This window comes from Piliocolobus tephrosceles, chromosome 17, assembly GCF_002776525.5.
Source record: "Piliocolobus tephrosceles isolate RC106 chromosome 17, ASM277652v3, whole genome shotgun sequence".
Classification (NCBI taxonomy): domain Eukaryota; kingdom Metazoa; phylum Chordata; class Mammalia; order Primates; family Cercopithecidae; genus Piliocolobus; species Piliocolobus tephrosceles.
Window position 1 is genome coordinate 1,454,122 of NC_045450.1, and position 15,454 is coordinate 1,469,575.

Sequence of the window (15,454 nt, forward strand, 5' to 3'; positions counted from 1 at the left end):
GCGCGGTGCGACGCGGCCTTCCCTGGCCTGCGTGAGGAGACGCGCGGTGCGACGCCGCCTTCCCTGGCTTGCCCCACCCCGACCCTAGACTGGTTCTCGGGATGGAATTGTGAGCAAACCAGCACCCAGCCTCACAGCACAGAGGGTCGCAGCCCATCATGCGTGCTGGGTGATTTTACAAGGAACACTGGCCGAGGCATGAAGGAAGATGCTAGGAGCTGGCCGGACTCAGTGGGGTGGCCAGGCTAGAGCTGCTGCCCCTCTCCGGGGCTTACTTCCAGGCCCACCTAGGTTATGGGGCAGGATTTTGCAGGAAGGCTGGCTTGATGTGCGGTGGTGGCAGGTAGCAGCCCCTCACCAGGTTGGGGACACAGGTGCACGTGAGTGGGGGCAGCAAATGTTGCTGGGCTGTGTGGACAGAGGGGCCACCCCGTGGGAGAACAACACATGGGCTTGGAGAGGTGGGCACCAGTGCAGATGGACGTTGGTGAAGGAGAAGGCGAGAGAGGCAGGAGGAAGACCCCAGCACGGCCAAGGGAGACGCCGGGTGCGTCCCTGTCTTGGGGCCTTGGGGGATGTGGTGGCCGCACTCCAGCCTGGGTGACAGAGCAAGACTCTGTCTCAAAATAAATTTAAAAATTAAAGAAAAGTTGCCCATCGAGCCTGTTCCTTTTCCTGAACTGAGTCTCGTTCACAAGGAGCTTCCATGACGCTTCCCTCATGTGGACAAACCTTCGCTGCTCAGGTTCACTGAGGGTCAGCCACCTGCAGATGCCGTGCAAGTTGCAGGAGGGTGTTGTAAATATTGTCCAAGGAGCTGACCAGGGCTCAGGGAGGAGCAGTAGACACAGGCAGGTGAGCAGGAGGCTGTCCAGGGGGCTCTGTGAGGGGCTCATGTGTCCTGCTGGCCTGAGGTGACCAGGCCTAAGCAAGTGGACAGCTGGGGACCTGGGACAGATGCAAACGACGCCCCAGAGGCTACACGCGGCCCTGTGACTGGAGGAGTGCAAGAGGTAGCAACAGGGAGGGGCGCCAAGGCTCCCAGCTGCCCTGAGACGGCTGCCTGCACCACATGTGGGTGTTGGTGGCAGCAGTTAGGAGGCCTGGAGGTGCGGAGCTGCAGCCAAGGGCCGGCAGGGAACTCCCTCCCCCGGCGGGGGGTGCTCTGTGGGCTGGATGCCTGTGATGGTCCCAAAGCACACGAACACCCGGCCCCACCTCCAGGGCCTGCGAAACCGCTGCCCCCGCGAGAGGCTCAGCACAGTAACGGGACTGCAGCTCCTTCAGCAGAGCAGGCAGAGTCTGGAAGAAGGGCGCCTGGCCTGAGTCACGCGGAGACCCAAGTCTCGGGCTTTCCATAGGACACCGGGTTCTGAGAGCTGGTAGAAGCTTTAAAGTTATTCATAGGCTTTGATCTTTTTAAAAGACGGCTGTTGGCCGGGCGCGGTGGCTCAAGCTTGTAATCCCAGCACTTTGGGAGGCCGAGGTGGGCAGATCACAAGGTCAGGAGATCGAGACCATCCTGGCTAACACGGTGAAACCCCCGTCTCTACTAAAAACTACAAAAAACTAGCCAGGCGAGGTGGCGGCACCTGTAGTCCCGGCGACTGGGGAGGCTGAGGCAGGAGAATGGCGTAAACCCGGGAGGCGGAGCTTGCAGTGAGCTGAGATCTGGCCACAGCACTCCAGCCTGGATGACAGAGCGAGACTCCGTCTCAAAAAAAAATAAATAAATAAAAGATGGCTGTTGGTCCCTGCTGGTGAAGGACGTGAGAGGAGGTGCCCAGTCCAGGCTGTGCAGCGCAGCTCAGGGCCTTCGAGTGGACAGAAGGGTGCTGAATTCCCTCATGGGACCTCATCCTAGCCACATGCCTTCTGCAAAGCCTCGGTTTCTTTGCCTGTGAAATGGGGATGACGTTCCCCGCTGAGGATTCTGAGTGCGGCAGGTTGGGGATGGAGCTGTGTGGTTGAGGCACATGTGGTATGCATTACCCCAGGACTCTGGGACTCCCTCCAGAGCCTAGAGCGGAGGCACTGCCTCAGAGACTAGCATTGTTTTCAGAGCAGAAGGTGCGTTCGGCCCTGAGCCTGTGACGCTCTGCAGCAGAGACTTGGGGTGTCTGCGAGTCAAAACCTTGCCGGCAGTTTTAGAGAGTTGGGAGACTTGCGTCCCCAGGCCGTGACTGCTGAGATGACCGTGGCTGTAAGCGCCTTCCTATGTATGCAGCCCCACACCTGCCACTCAAACCCCACAGCCTGGTGGCATCATTCTGAGCCCCTTCCTCTCCTCCGCAACCAATCAGCATCCCTGTCCCCTTCCGAGTGTCCCAGCCTCCCTGTCCGTCTCCTTTCCAGTGTCCCATCTGAAACCCATCCCTGGGGATCTCCTCCTGCCGCTCTCCGCCTCAAAGACCCCAACAACTGTAAGAACAAAGCCAGAACTTACCCGTGCATTTTTAAACTTCTGTTTATTTTACTCATTTCTTGTTCATTTTACTCATGAGTAAAGAAACAGTTTTGTTGTTGTTGTTGTTGTTTTTTAATTTTTAGAGACAGGGTCTCTTACTATGTTGGCTAGGTTGGTCTTGAACTCTTGCCCTCAAGCAATCCTCTCGCCTCGGCCTCCCAAAATGCTAGGATTACAGATATGAGCCACCATGCCCAGCCATAATAATTGTTTTCAACCAAGGAAAAATGCCTTTCCTTGATTTGATTAATATACCCGTCTCTTAACTATGTGTAATGGCAGAGAGGCCACCCGAATGCCTGAGATGAATTCCTGTGTAAAAGAGCTGGAGGCAGATTCTGCACTGAGCAGGAGGGGTGTGTGAGGCTGCCACTGGCCAGGGAGAGGGGGCTGTGGGGCCTGGTTCCCTGGGAGACCCAGTGCCCGCTCCTGCCTGTCCAGAGGCCACACTCGGGGCAGAGCAGGGGCCAGGCCTCCCCACCCGCTCATCAGGTCCGCGCCTGGCATCTCCTGTGTGCCCTCGAGCCTCGGCCACGCTGAAGGCATCAAGAAAACAAGTGGACTTACGTTTGACGGTGCCTCGGGACTCCTGGAAGCCGGCCGCCTCGGAGCCCCAGCCCAGCGCCTCACAGTCACGTGCGTCCACCTGGCTGGTCCTGGCCCCAGGGCTCGGCCCTCCCCGGGCCCTGTCCACCAGCCAGCAGGACCTCCATAGCCCCACGCTGCGCCTGCGCCCGTCCTCCAGCGTCTGGCACACCCAGTTGGAGGTGAAGGCCGCCACGTTGTTGAGGATGAGTGAGACCAGGGCCACCAGCACGGCCGCAGCCACAAGTCTTTGCACGGTCATCGCTGACGCCAGTGCCGCCACTTATCCAGAGAAAGCCAAGTCCCAGTTCGCAGCCGCACGTCCAGGGTCCAGGGAGAGCCGACGCTGCTAGGGGCGGCTAGAGGACATCACCGCTCATCCTCGGGGTGGCGCGGGCACAGGCCCATGGGACAGTCCAGGTGAGCCGCCTCTCGGCCCGGCCTTATCCTCCTTCCTGCACCTGGAGCAGGGCCAGGCCTGTGCTGAAGCCGCTCGCCTCGGGGCCCATCCCAGGGAGGAGAGGGTGGGCAGCAGCAAGAACCCAGGGCCGGGAGTGCGCCGTCTTCCTGGGAAGCGGAGGCCGGCCTGCGCCGTGCGTGCCTCTTCTCGCCTGCAGCAGTGGAAAACAGAGTCACTCGGGAGGCCGGCAGCAGTGGGAGTCCAGCCCGGGCCACGCTTCTTAGCACCGGCCCGCCGTGAGCGCCAGGCTCCAGGCAGGGTGACCGGCGTGGAGCGGGTTCACAGATCCTCTCTACCGCCTGGGCCCCTGTGCAGATGCCTCCAGGGCAGTTGGCTGGTCCTGGAAAGCGAGTGGCTGCTGCAGGGACGCCCGTGTGCGCAGAGCTCGCCTTCCCTGGCTCTCAGCAGAGAGGAAATGGTTGTTTTTGAGGCTGTTTTTGGTGAGCCGGAGGGCGTAGCCAACCGCAACAAATAGCGGCCCTGCCGCGGCAGCCAGACACCAACAGGATGTGCTTCCTGATGGGAAAGGCCGGGAGACTTCTGAGGCCCTGCTCCAGGCCCACCCCCGCTGCCCCTCCCCACCTTCCGGTCCCAGAGGACAGGCCAGGGATGCCGGGCGCGGGCCAGACCCCTTGTCTTGCCTGTTGCTTTTGAGCCTGGGGGCCCCCAGGACCTGGAGGCCGGTGGGTACTGGGGGATTGTTGCCTACCCTGGGGACTTCACACCCCCAGCCGTCCAGTTGCCCCCGGGACCATAGATACCCCCAGGACCATAGGTACCTCTCCCCTGCCCCCGTGTTCCCAGCCCCATAGGTGCCACAGGCCTCCCCCACTCACACACCCGTGTTCCCAGCACCATAGGTACCACAGGCGTCCCCCCGCCTCCATGTTCCAGGCCTGCCCCCGTCACGGAATGCTGCCCTCAAAAGGGGGGCAGATATCACAGGATCGCTGGGAAGGGGAGAGACCCGTGTGCCTGGAGGGAGCAAGTTCACCCAGACCTGCGGGGCCAGGGACCTGTACTTGGAGGACCTCGGGGCCAGGTCATTCTTAGGTGGCAAGAAGGGTAGGATTCTGGATATGCCAGGTGGGGCTCTCAGTGGGGCCTGGGACACGGCGAATGTCACGTGGGGCTTGGGCCACCTCTGCTATTGATGGGAATGGTCACCCCCCACAGCTGGGGACGGGACTAGGCAGGTCACCTTGTAAGTGGTCAGGCGCTCGGGCAGAGCTTATGCTGCCAGAGAGCTTGGAAGCGTCTTCGTCTATTCTGCTCAGAATTACTCTGCCCCGCTGGGCAGACACCGCGAGAGGGTCTCACACTCTGTCCCATCTCCAGAGACCCCAAACCCGGCGTGGGATTCCCACCCCACCCAGGCTCCAAAGCTTCGTGAACGCAGGTGTCCCACATCCATGCAAACCGTTCATGGGCACACGCCCAAGACAGTGCTAGGACAGAGAGTCCTGTTCCCAGCCCATGGTAACAGCAGAACTTTGACCGTTTCCTGTCCGTGCACTGCCCGTGCGTGGGGCCCTGGCTCAGTGCAGTTCCGAGAGCTGCCATTTCCTGGGAGCAGTCTCAGTTCACACATTGGCATGCGGCTCTGTATATCCACAGGTGAAGCAGCGTTCCCCACACGCCCCGTGTCTGTTCAGGAAGGCAGCAGCTCCGTCCTCTCCAGCCCGTGGTGCGTGCTGGGTCCTGAGAGACGTTTCTCCACTCGCTTCCTGAGGGACGTTACCCGTGGTGGGGTTTTCCCCGGGGGCTCGCTGCAGATGCGGCCGGCGGGTTTCTGCTTTCTCTTCTTCCTTGGCTTGAGCCCAGGGAAAAGTTGCTGTTTCTGTTTCTGTTCTTGGCCCCTGGAACTGGATGGGGCATGCGGGACACGTTGGTGCTGGCAGCCCCCACTCTCCTGGGTGGCTCAGAAGGCCCCGGGGGGATGTCCCCAGCCCTTCCTGCCTGTACCCTGCTCCTCGGAGGTGGACGGGGGGTGCCGTGTCTCAAACACTCAGTGTTCCCAAGCACACAGTGCAGAACGGTGCCTTGAAAGGGAAGTTTCCCAAAAGTTTCCATGGAGGAAGAATTTATTTCCTCCTTAATTAACTAAACCATTTATCTTTCGGGAGTCTTCAAATGGCTAACTTCCAACAAAAAGCCAGTGCTGGGTTTCAGAGCCCAGAGGACACATTTGATTGTCTCAGCGGCCCCCTCTGGTCCTTTCCTCAGGTTGAGTGGGGAGGAGGCCACGGCCGTGCTCCCACACGGCGGCAGCACCCCCGGAAGTCCTGGTTCGCAGAGGCCAGCATCGGCCCCCACCCTCCTGGCACTTCTGGGGTGCTCCAGGTCCCTGTGCCCTCAGCCATCACGCTGCTTCTAACTCCTGGCGCTATGGGAGGCTGGGCGCAGGAGGGCGGAAGGCCTGGGAGCAGCATTTAAATTAAGAGCGACCCTCCTGGGAGGCTCTGTGGCTCTCGGGGGCGACTCCCACTAAGGGGACTCGCAGATGGGCCGTGGGCTTCCCCCCAGCCCATCATGTCCTCCTGCTCTCCCTGTTGCTTGGGGTCTTGGTCACAGTGGAGTCCCACTGCCCCCTCCTGCATGTGTGTCTGCAGCTCCCAAACCCAACAGAGCGGGAGCTCTAACACAGAACAAGGACATGGAGGGAGGGGGCGGCCTTGGCAAGCGCGATCGTCAAGCCGCCCTCGTCCTGACACAGGGTGGTCTCAGCAGAGCTTCTGTAGGGCCCTTTGAAGGCTGCATCCCTGCTGCCCATCTGCTTCTGGTTCCAGCGCTTTGCGTGGCTGATGAAGTGCAGATGTGGGTGACTCCACAGAGCGGCCGGGACAACAGGAAATTCTCAAGACTTGGATGGGAACTAAGAGGGTGTTTACTTCTTGGAATTTATGTCAGATGCACAAAACCCCAGAACCCCACACCGGAGTCAAGGTTGTCCCGAGAGCCGTGGCCGGCCGTTGTAGAGAGGAGACAGGAATCACGCAGGGCTGGTGCCTTGCTGGTGGCCAGAGCAGGAGGCTGGCTGTGGAAGGAGCTTGCAGAGAGTGCCTGGGTCTGGACGCTTCTGGCTGGTCTGCGACCGCCCTTCCCATGTGTTCTCCCAGCAGTCTCGGCCTGGCAGGCAGGGGTCTGTGGGAGGGTGTGTCCAACTTCCACTGGCAGCTGCACGTCCGGCACATGCTTCTCCAAGCCCCACATGGTGCAGACTTAATGCCTGGGACAGGGCACATGGAAGTGCAGGCATCTAATGGTGTGATGGCGGGGTCCTCGGTCACACATGGGCCCTGGGAGCCAGAGCAAAACCAAGGCTGACCTGCGGGTTCTCTCCCGCTCCCCACAGGCGGCCTCCACGTGGGGGAGATGGGGCGCTTAGAGCACAGGGGAGCCCGGCTGAGCCCCGAGTCGGCTGCCAGTTTCCTCTGCTTGTTTGTGATTTTCCACTGCAATTGGATGTGGACAGAAGGAACCAGTTGTTTTCAGGACAAGGGAGAGGAAAGGAGCTGCACCTGGCAGATAGAGGCAGGTCCCAGCCCTATCCAGCCCCACACCTGGGCCTGGGGACAGCGTGTGCACAAACAGAAGATTTTTTAAAGATTCTAGTTATGGGCCGGGCGCGGTGGCTCATGCCTGAATCCCAGCACTTTGGTAGACTGAGGTGAGCAGATCACAAGGTCAAGAGATAAAGACCAGCCTGGCCAACATGATGAAACCCGTCTCTACTAAAAATACAAAAATTAGCTGGGTGTGGTGGCACGTGCCTGTTGTCCCAACTACTCGGGAGGCTGAGGCAGGAGAATCGCTCAGGAGGCAGAGGTTGCAGTGAACTGAGATCGCGCCACCGCACTCCAGCCTGGTGATAGAGCGAGACTCCGTCTCAAAGAAAAAAAAAGATTCCAGTCGTGAAATCTTTTGGGACAGGAGAATAAAAAAGACTGCATGTCTCACAACGTGCTGTTTATGAAGCAGCCATCACGCCTCACGCACTGAGGCCCCAGTGCCGCCATCACCCAGATGCTAGAGAAATGAGAAGTCTGGGAGGAGCTGTGGCGTCCCTTCCCTCCGATCTGTAGAACTGACTGGAAGCTGTGCGGTGAGAACACAAATGTTTCTTTTGAGATTCAGATGTGACCCCTGCACTCCACATGCATCATTAGCTGACGGGTGAGGCCCAGCAGTGTTTTGGGGAGCCCTGGACCCCCAGTCTTGAAGTGTGTCTCAGCATGGGGCAGCTGTGTCTGAGCCGTTTATAAACTAGTTTTACACCCATGGGTCCTTCCACGTGGACTTACCCCAGGACCTCAGGATGGAGGAGAAAGACAAGCCTTGGTTTTCTGCTGTTTTAGTGTGAAGATGTGACTTCTTGCCTGGAGCTCTGGAGGACCGAGGGCAGCACAGTCTGGGGGGGTAGGTGGGCCGTGTGCTCAGGCCTCTCCCTGCGCTGCTCTTGGTGGCAGGAGTTCTGAAGCCAAAAGACTGAGGAGCGCGAATCAAAGATCAGGATGCTGCTGCCTGGGGCACCTCCCTGAGGTCCCATGCGCCCGGCGTCACCTTCACCACAGCGCCAACCGAGTGTCCAGGAAGCTGCCAGTGGGTACACCCAGGCGCTGCGAGGAGCCCCATGCGAGGCCATCAGAGGACACGCATGTTTTACACCCATGGGTCTAAATGGCAGTGGCAGGGAGGCAGGCTCACTTCCCGGCCCCCCAGATGCTTCGCACCCCCACGAGGGCCTGGCCCGTGGGTTTGGACACACCCTCTCCTGGCTCCAGGCATGACTATGCCACGCGGCAGGGGCCCTGGACTGGGCTGGCACGTGTTGCCACATAAACCTACGAGCAAGGGCTGCCTGGGCCGGTTGTTGCTAAGACACATGCACCTCCGCGCCCCACGTCCTTGGGTGGTGGAGCACATCCATGGAATTCACCCAAGTACATGTAAAACCAGGCACAAAGTACCCGCTGGCTTTCAGGAGCGGGCACCTGGCTATGCAGCGTTGCAGCCACAGGCACCACCACAGGGCCTGTCCCAGGAACCCGCCTCCAGCCCCCAGACTCAGATGCAAGTGCGCTGAGCCTGCCCGGGGCTGCCGTCTTGGAGCCATTTGCCCTGTGATTCCATGGGAGCTGGGGAACCTGAGATGTGGGTAGCCCACACCTCCTGGAGACAGAGGCACCATGGTGGGACTGGATGTCCTCCTGGGCCCCTCCTCCTCACGGGGGCAAGGCCACTAGGAAAATGCCCGGCTGCACGCACCCTAGCCCCTCTTACTCACCAGGACAGCGGGCTCGGGGCTCTGTGGGCAGCTGGTCCCTCCAGTCCTAAGAGTGGCCTGTGGCTGTGCCACCAGGGAGGCTGCAGGGCTGCTGCCCTGCCAAGACTATGGGCTGGGCTGTGGCTTATCTGCAGGGAGCAGCCTGGAATGCGAGGGTGGGCCTGGGTGGGGATGCTCTGAGGCCACTCGCAGGGTGTGCTGCCTGTGCTTGTGGGAGTATGTGCGTGTGTGCGCATGTGTGTGCCTGCATATGTGTGCACGTGCACGTGCATGTGTGTGCGTGTCTGTGTGTGCATGTGTGTGTCCGTGTGTGCGTGCGTGTGCATGTGTGCACGTCCATGTGTGTGTGCGGGTGCGTCTGTGTGTGCGTGTGCGTGCATCCATGTGCGTGTGTGCGTGTGCATGTGTGCACGTCCATGTGTGTGCGTGTGCGTCTGTGTGCGTGTGTGTGTGTGCGTCCATGTGCGTGCGTGTGCATGTGTGCACGTCCATGTGTGTGCACATGCACGTGTGTGCGTGGCTGTGGGGGGCTCGCAGGGGAGGTGCATGTGGCAGAGGAGAGAGATTCAGGAAGTGACCAGTGCATCCTCTCCCTGTCCCTGCTCGGTGACCACACTGAGCTGTGACTTGGAACAGGACCTTTGTCCGAGGCCCTGAGCTCACGTCAGGGCTGAAGCCGCAGGCCAGCCCGCCCCAAGGGCCCTTGTGGAGGGGTCTCCCTGAATGGCCTTGGACCCACCTCCCGCCCAGCCCCACCAGGAGGCCTGGCTGAGTGCCCCCTCACACGCGGACACAGTTGTCATGCAGCGTCGTATCCCCCCAGGGTGGCCGTCATCAGCCTTTGCCTTCCCCAGAGCCAACACAAACTAAGGCCTCAGTCATTTCCAGCCCTGCCTGGATCAGCGCCAGCAGGGGAAGAATGCAGGAAGCCTCACGAAGAGGCGGGGGGCCGGGCGCGGTGGCTCATGCCTGTCATCCCAGCACTGTGGGAGGCCAAGGCAGGTGGATCACTCGAGCTCAGAAGTTGAAGACCAGCCTGGGCAACATGGCAAAACCCCGTCTCTACGAAAAATACGCAAAATTAGCTGGGCATGGTAGCGTACACCTGTGGTCCTAGCTGTTTGGGAGGCTGAGGTGGGAGGATTGTTTGAACCCAGGAGGTCGAGGCTGGAGTGAGCTGTGATCGTACCACTGCACTGCAGCCTGGGCAACAGAGGGAGACCCTGTCTTAAACAACAACAAAACCCAAAGAGGCAGGGTGACTTCCACCATCCCTGCAGCTGTGCCCTGACGCAGCTGCCCACTTGGCACCCTGTTCCTTCACACACAAAACTCACTGCCCAAGAGTGGGGCACAGGGCTGGGGTGGAAGGTGCTGTCCCGCTGATCAGCCCGTCTGCAGGCCTGCCCCCGGGGCCCTCTGCTCGGCAGACCTCCAGGGCTCTGCAGAACCCTGCATGGGCTGGGTCACCCTCTCCTGGGGAGACAGGCCTGGCTCTAGGTTCCAGGGCTGAGTCAGGGTCTGGGCCCTGCACCCCATCCCCCAGGCTCCACCCTGTGGCTGCCAGACTGTCAGGTGAGGGTCCCTGCTGTGCGGGGCTGGTTTACCAGGGGCCCTGCAGTCCCGGGCCCAGGTGAGAGCAGGAGGCTCTGTCTCAAAGAGCAGGTCCTGTGTGTGCAAGCAACACAGGAAGCCCACATTTCCTCATCAGACAGCCGCTTAGAGCCGGGGAAAAGGAGGAGGAACGTGGTGACCTGCATAAGAGGTCCTTCTGTCTCTTAGTGGGACCCGGTCCCTGCCTCTTGGGGATGGAGAGGCCGTGGGACTCATGACAGGCACCTGTCTGCATGGCCTGCAGTCTTGCGCAGGTACGGAGCTGATGGGTGAAGGCCCCTCCTCATGCCCCTTTGGTGGCTGTGCCTGATGACTACTTGCCCCAAGAGAAGCGGCCGTAGGGCCAGGGGGCCCTGAGGTGCTGGGCAGGAGCCTCACAGACCGCCATCTGCCCGCAGTGAGGCCGTCTGGGAGAACATGGCGCGCATGTGCGTGAAGACCCAGCGGCTGGATGTGGCCAAGGTGTGCCTGGGGAACATGGGCCACGCCCGTGGGGCCCGAGCACTGCGCGAGGCGGAGCGGGAGCCGGAGCTGGAGGCCCGCGTGGCCGTGCTGGCCACACAGCTAGGCATGCTGGTGAGGGGCGCCCCGTGGGGTGGGTGGGAAGGCACCATGCCTACCACAGCCACAGCCCCCTGGGGAAGGAGGAGGCACGCCCACCGGCCTGAGCCTGCAGTGCTGAGGGCAGAGCCAAGAGGCATGGCGCAGGAGAGCTGAGCAGACGGCGGCGGTGGAGGTGAGGCGGGTGGAGGCTAGGTGATTGCTGGCTCTCCAGGGTGTGTGCCTATCAGGCGTGCGGGTCTGGAACAGAGCGCCCAAGAGAACCCCAGGTCAGCAGGGCTGAACACGGGACTTCTGTGGGGGGGGCTCTGGGAGGTGGGGCCACCCCTTGGTGGTGCATCTCATTCTCCAGCCGTGGGACAGGGATGCCCTGTGGGTGTGTGGCATTTGCTCTGCCCGTGTCAGCCCCGTGTGTCAGTGTGTTTGGCAGTGTGGGAAGTTGCAGTGACCGGTGGCCTGGCGTGGAACAGTGTGTTTGAAGCATGGGTGTGCGGAGGCTGCACGACACCTGCCCATCCTCATTCCTCAGGAGGACGCCGAGCAGCTGTACAAGAAGTGCAAGCGCTACGACCTCCTGAACAAGTTCTACCAGGCTGCAGGGCAGTGGCAGAAGGCCCTCCAGGTAGCCGAGCGCCACGACCGCGTGCACCTGCGCAGCACCTACCACCACTATGCCGGGCACCTGGAGGCCAGTGCCGACTGCAGCCGGGCCCTCAGTTAGTGAGTGCGGCCCTCGCGGCCTCTTCCCAGTCTCTCTGGATGGTCCTGGCTCCTGAGGCCTCTGTGTGTGCTATGGTGAGGTGGCCAGGGAGGTTCTCAGAGGAGGCGTCTGTCTCAGGGAGGTGGCGCCTTCTCGGCAGGAAGCTGCTGGGAGTCTCAGAGACGTGGGGTTGCCCCTTCTGTCCTGGGCCACCCAGGTTTTAAGGCAGGAGAAGGACGTGTGTCCTTCGGTTGCTGAGCACAGATGGGCTTGGTATCTCCTGAGGACAGACGAACCCATGCCACCCTGTCCAGAGGAGGAGCTGCTCTTAGACCTGTTCCTGGGATGTGGATGGGCGACCCGCCTCCCGGGCCCCCGCAGTGCAGGAAGCCCCCACTGGCCATGTGTGCTCAGGCTCCGCGGAGCTGCAGGCTGGGAGCCCACACCCCAAGGGCCACCGCTCTGATGCATTTCACCGACGCTGCCTCTCAGCCCATCTGGTTCCCGTGGGGCCGGGATGGGAGGGAACCAGGACCTCTGTCTCCTCCTCTCACAGCTACGAGAAGTCGGACACTCACCGCTTCGAGGTGCCCAGGATGCTGTCGGAGGACCTGCCATCCCTGGAGCTCTATGTGAATAAGATGAAGGATAAGTGAGTGTTCCTACCAGGGCTGGCGGGACCGCACTCCATCCTGGAAGTTTGCGGGGATCCCAGGGCTTGCTCAGGCAGCTCCCCTTCCTGTGCTTCCTGCATGAGTGGGCAGCGTCACCCCGGCTCCTCAGAGGTCTGCCAGGGCCCTGAGCCGGGCCCTCCCTTTGGACAGAGCCCAGGCTCCTCACTCTTGGCCCAGCCTGTTTGCAGGTCAGGTGACATGCACTCTAAGAGTGGCACAGGGGCGGGGTGGGGGCCGTTCTGGGTTGGAGTGGGACTTGGATGGAGAACCCATAGCCTTGGGGCTGCCCACAGGACCCTGTGGCGGTGGTGGGCACAGTACCTGGAGAGCCAGGGCGAGATGGACGCAGCGCTGCACTACTACGAATTGGCCCAGGACCACTTCTCCCTGGTCCGCATCCACTGCTTCCAGGGCAATGTCCAGAAGGTGAGGGCCCTGCAGGGGAGCCAGCCAGGCGGACGTGACGCAGACACAAGGCCACTGAGTCTCATCTTTGGGTTCTTTGTCTTTCTAGGCTGTGCAAATCGCCAACGAGACAGGAAACCTGGCGGCTTCCTACCACCTGGCACGCCAGTACGAGAGCCAGGAGGAGGTGGGGCAGGCGGTGCACTTCTACACCCGGGCGCAGGCCTTCAAGAATGCCATCCGCCTGTGCAAGGTACCACGGGGCCGGAGTGGGGAGCCAGCGCTTCTCGAGGTCCTCTGAAGAGAGCTTCAAGTGGAAAAGTGGACAGAGAGAATCGTGTCAGCAACGCATGGTCTGGCCGGTGTCTGCCACTCACTCCTCACCCTGCCGCCCCACCCGCCCCCCCTCCGCCCACCCCTGGCCACTCCCGTCTGACACTGGTTGCAAAGCATTGTCCCCAGATGCTTCCCAGGCTCCAGAGCTCCTGAGCGGATGTGAGGCTGGCTCACGGCCTATGGCCTTGCAGACAGCAGACCCTTCCTAGAAAGCTGTTGGGCATTCTGCACCCACACAGATGTCCCAGCACGGGCTCTTGCTTCCAGAAGCATCTCTCGTGTCAGGTAGTTCTTGCAGTGCTCTGTGAAACAGAACCCAGAGCATCAGAAAATCCTTATAGACAAACCTAGTAAATCATCAGCTCCTTAAAACCCACAACCGCAGAGATCGCTGAGCAGCATATCAAAGTAAAGGGGTGGGTTCACACCCGGCCACATTCCAGAATCCCAGCGGGCCTGGGGAAGCCAGTGGGAGCCGCTTCAGGGCCCTGCCTCCCTCCCTGCAGGAGAACAGCCTGGACGACCAGCTCATAAACTTGGCCCTGCTGAGCTCCCCCGAGGACATGATCGACGCAGCCCGATACTATGAGGAGAAGGGCATGCAGATGGACAGGGCGGTCATGCTGTACCACAAGGTGAGGGCCGGCCACTGGTGGGGGCCTTGGGGAGGGAGGGCAGCAGGCCAGGGGGCCTTTGCTTGTGCGAGGCCTCCAAGGTCTCGGGCCCCCAGGCCTCGGGCAGCTGTTCAGAGCCCACCACATCCGCAGGCTGGCCACTTCTCTAAGGCCCTGGAGCTGGCCTTTGCCACCCAGCAGTTTGTGGCCCTGCAGCTCATAGCAGAGGACCTGGATGAGACGTCAGACCCTGCGCTCCTGGCCCGCTGCTCCGACTTCTTCATCGAGCACAGTCAGTATGAGAGGGCAGTGGAGCTGCTGCTAGCCGCCAGGAAGGTACGGGGCCAGCGGGGCCTGGGCTCGGCTCCACGCAGGCTCCATGGCTCAGGTCCCCTGTGCCCAGAGGCTGTGGGAATGGCTGCTCGCTTGGTTATGAGTTCTCAAGGAAGGCTGTGGTGCCCTGGATCTCACGTACGGCACACCCAGTAGGTCCATGAGTGTAGACTTGCCATCCTGCATGCTGGCATCAGATCATACACAGGGAATTGCACTCACCTATGGGGGGAGGGGGCGGTAAAAATACACATAACACAAAATTTACCATCTTAGCCTTTTTTTTTTTTTTTAAACAGGGTCTCACTCTTGCCCAGGCTGGATTGTGGTGGTGCCATCTTGGCTCACTGCGGCCTCAACTTCCCGGGCTCAAGCAACCCTCGCTCCTCCTGCGTAGCTGGGACACAGGCGTGGGCCACCATCCCCAGCTAAGTTTTTAAAAGTTTTCGCACAGAGTCAGGGTCTTGCTATGTTGCCCAGACTGGTCTTGAACTCCTAGGCTCAAGCAGTCCTCCTGCCTCAGCCTCCCAAAGCACTGGGACTGTAGACGTGAGCCCTGTGACTGGCCAGGAACAGTTTATTCAAATGGAAATATGGGTGGTTCCCAAATATAAAATGCTTCGCTTTATTCATGATAGGAATACAGATCAAAATTCACAGAGATGCCATTTTTTACTGGGCTATTAAGGGTGAAAAGGTGAGAAAACCTACTGGATTATCATGGGAAGCAGATATACCCAGGCCCTGTGGAACACAGCAGGCAGAACCTATCACAAGACAAGGTCTCCCTTGTCCCAGCCTCCCCTTCCCTCGAGAGTTCATCCTGACAGACACGTTGCCGCACGTGTGAGTGGCGTGTGCACAGGGCGTGCTCGGCAGAGGGTTTACGCAGCAAGGACACTGGCCCTCGTGTCTGTCACCAGGCCGGCTGAATCCCCAGGGCTTCCTCAGCACTGTGAGCGTCTACGCAGCAGAGAGCATGTGGCAGCCCCCAGCGTACTGAGATGGAAACACCTCCAAGACAGAATTCTTTTTCTTTTTTCCTTTTTTTTTTCTTTTTTTTTGAGACGGAGTCTCACTCTGTCACCAGGCTGGAGTGCAGTGGCGCAATCTCAGCTCACTGTAAGCTCCACTTCCTGGGTTCAAGTAAGTCTCCTGCCTCAGCTTCCCAAGTACCAGGGACTACAGGTGCGTGCCACCATGCCCAGCTAATTTTTGTATTTTAGTAAAGACGAGGTTCCACCGTGTTGGCCAGGATAGTCTCAATCTCCTGACCTCGTGATCTGCCTGTCTCAGCCTCTCGAAGTGCTGGGATTACAGGTGTGAGCCACCGCACCCAGCCGTATTCTTTTTCTTCGTATAAATGTGTTATTACTTCATATATATTTGTGAGTTATTACTGGTTTTTTTCTTGTGGA

At 60.2% G+C, this 15,454-nt stretch overlaps 2 protein-coding genes across 2 annotated transcripts in view; one reads left to right on the forward strand and one right to left on the reverse strand.

Annotated features, from left to right (window-relative positions):
* TMEM204 (transmembrane protein 204) overlaps nucleotides 1-4,033 on the reverse strand; it is a 23,827-nt gene extending 19,794 nt beyond the window's left edge. Inside the window, exon 1 of the mRNA XM_023189287.1 lies at nucleotides 3,035-4,033. Within this exon, the coding sequence (XP_023045055.1) occupies nucleotides 3,035-3,314 (280 nt within the window). The 5' untranslated portion in view covers nucleotides 3,315-4,033. The remainder of the gene's footprint in view (nucleotides 1-3,034) is intronic.
* Nucleotides 1-15,454, forward strand: part of IFT140 (intraflagellar transport 140) — a 103,938-nt gene that overhangs the window by 74,804 nt on the left and 13,680 nt on the right. Inside the window, exons 19-25 of the mRNA XM_023189282.2 lie at nucleotides 10,812-10,989; nucleotides 11,504-11,694; nucleotides 12,231-12,326; nucleotides 12,642-12,774; nucleotides 12,863-13,006; nucleotides 13,596-13,724; nucleotides 13,857-14,039. Of these exons, the coding sequence (XP_023045050.1) occupies nucleotides 10,812-10,989; nucleotides 11,504-11,694; nucleotides 12,231-12,326; nucleotides 12,642-12,774; nucleotides 12,863-13,006; nucleotides 13,596-13,724; nucleotides 13,857-14,039 (1,054 nt within the window). The remainder of the gene's footprint in view (nucleotides 1-10,811; nucleotides 10,990-11,503; nucleotides 11,695-12,230; nucleotides 12,327-12,641; nucleotides 12,775-12,862; nucleotides 13,007-13,595; nucleotides 13,725-13,856; nucleotides 14,040-15,454) is intronic.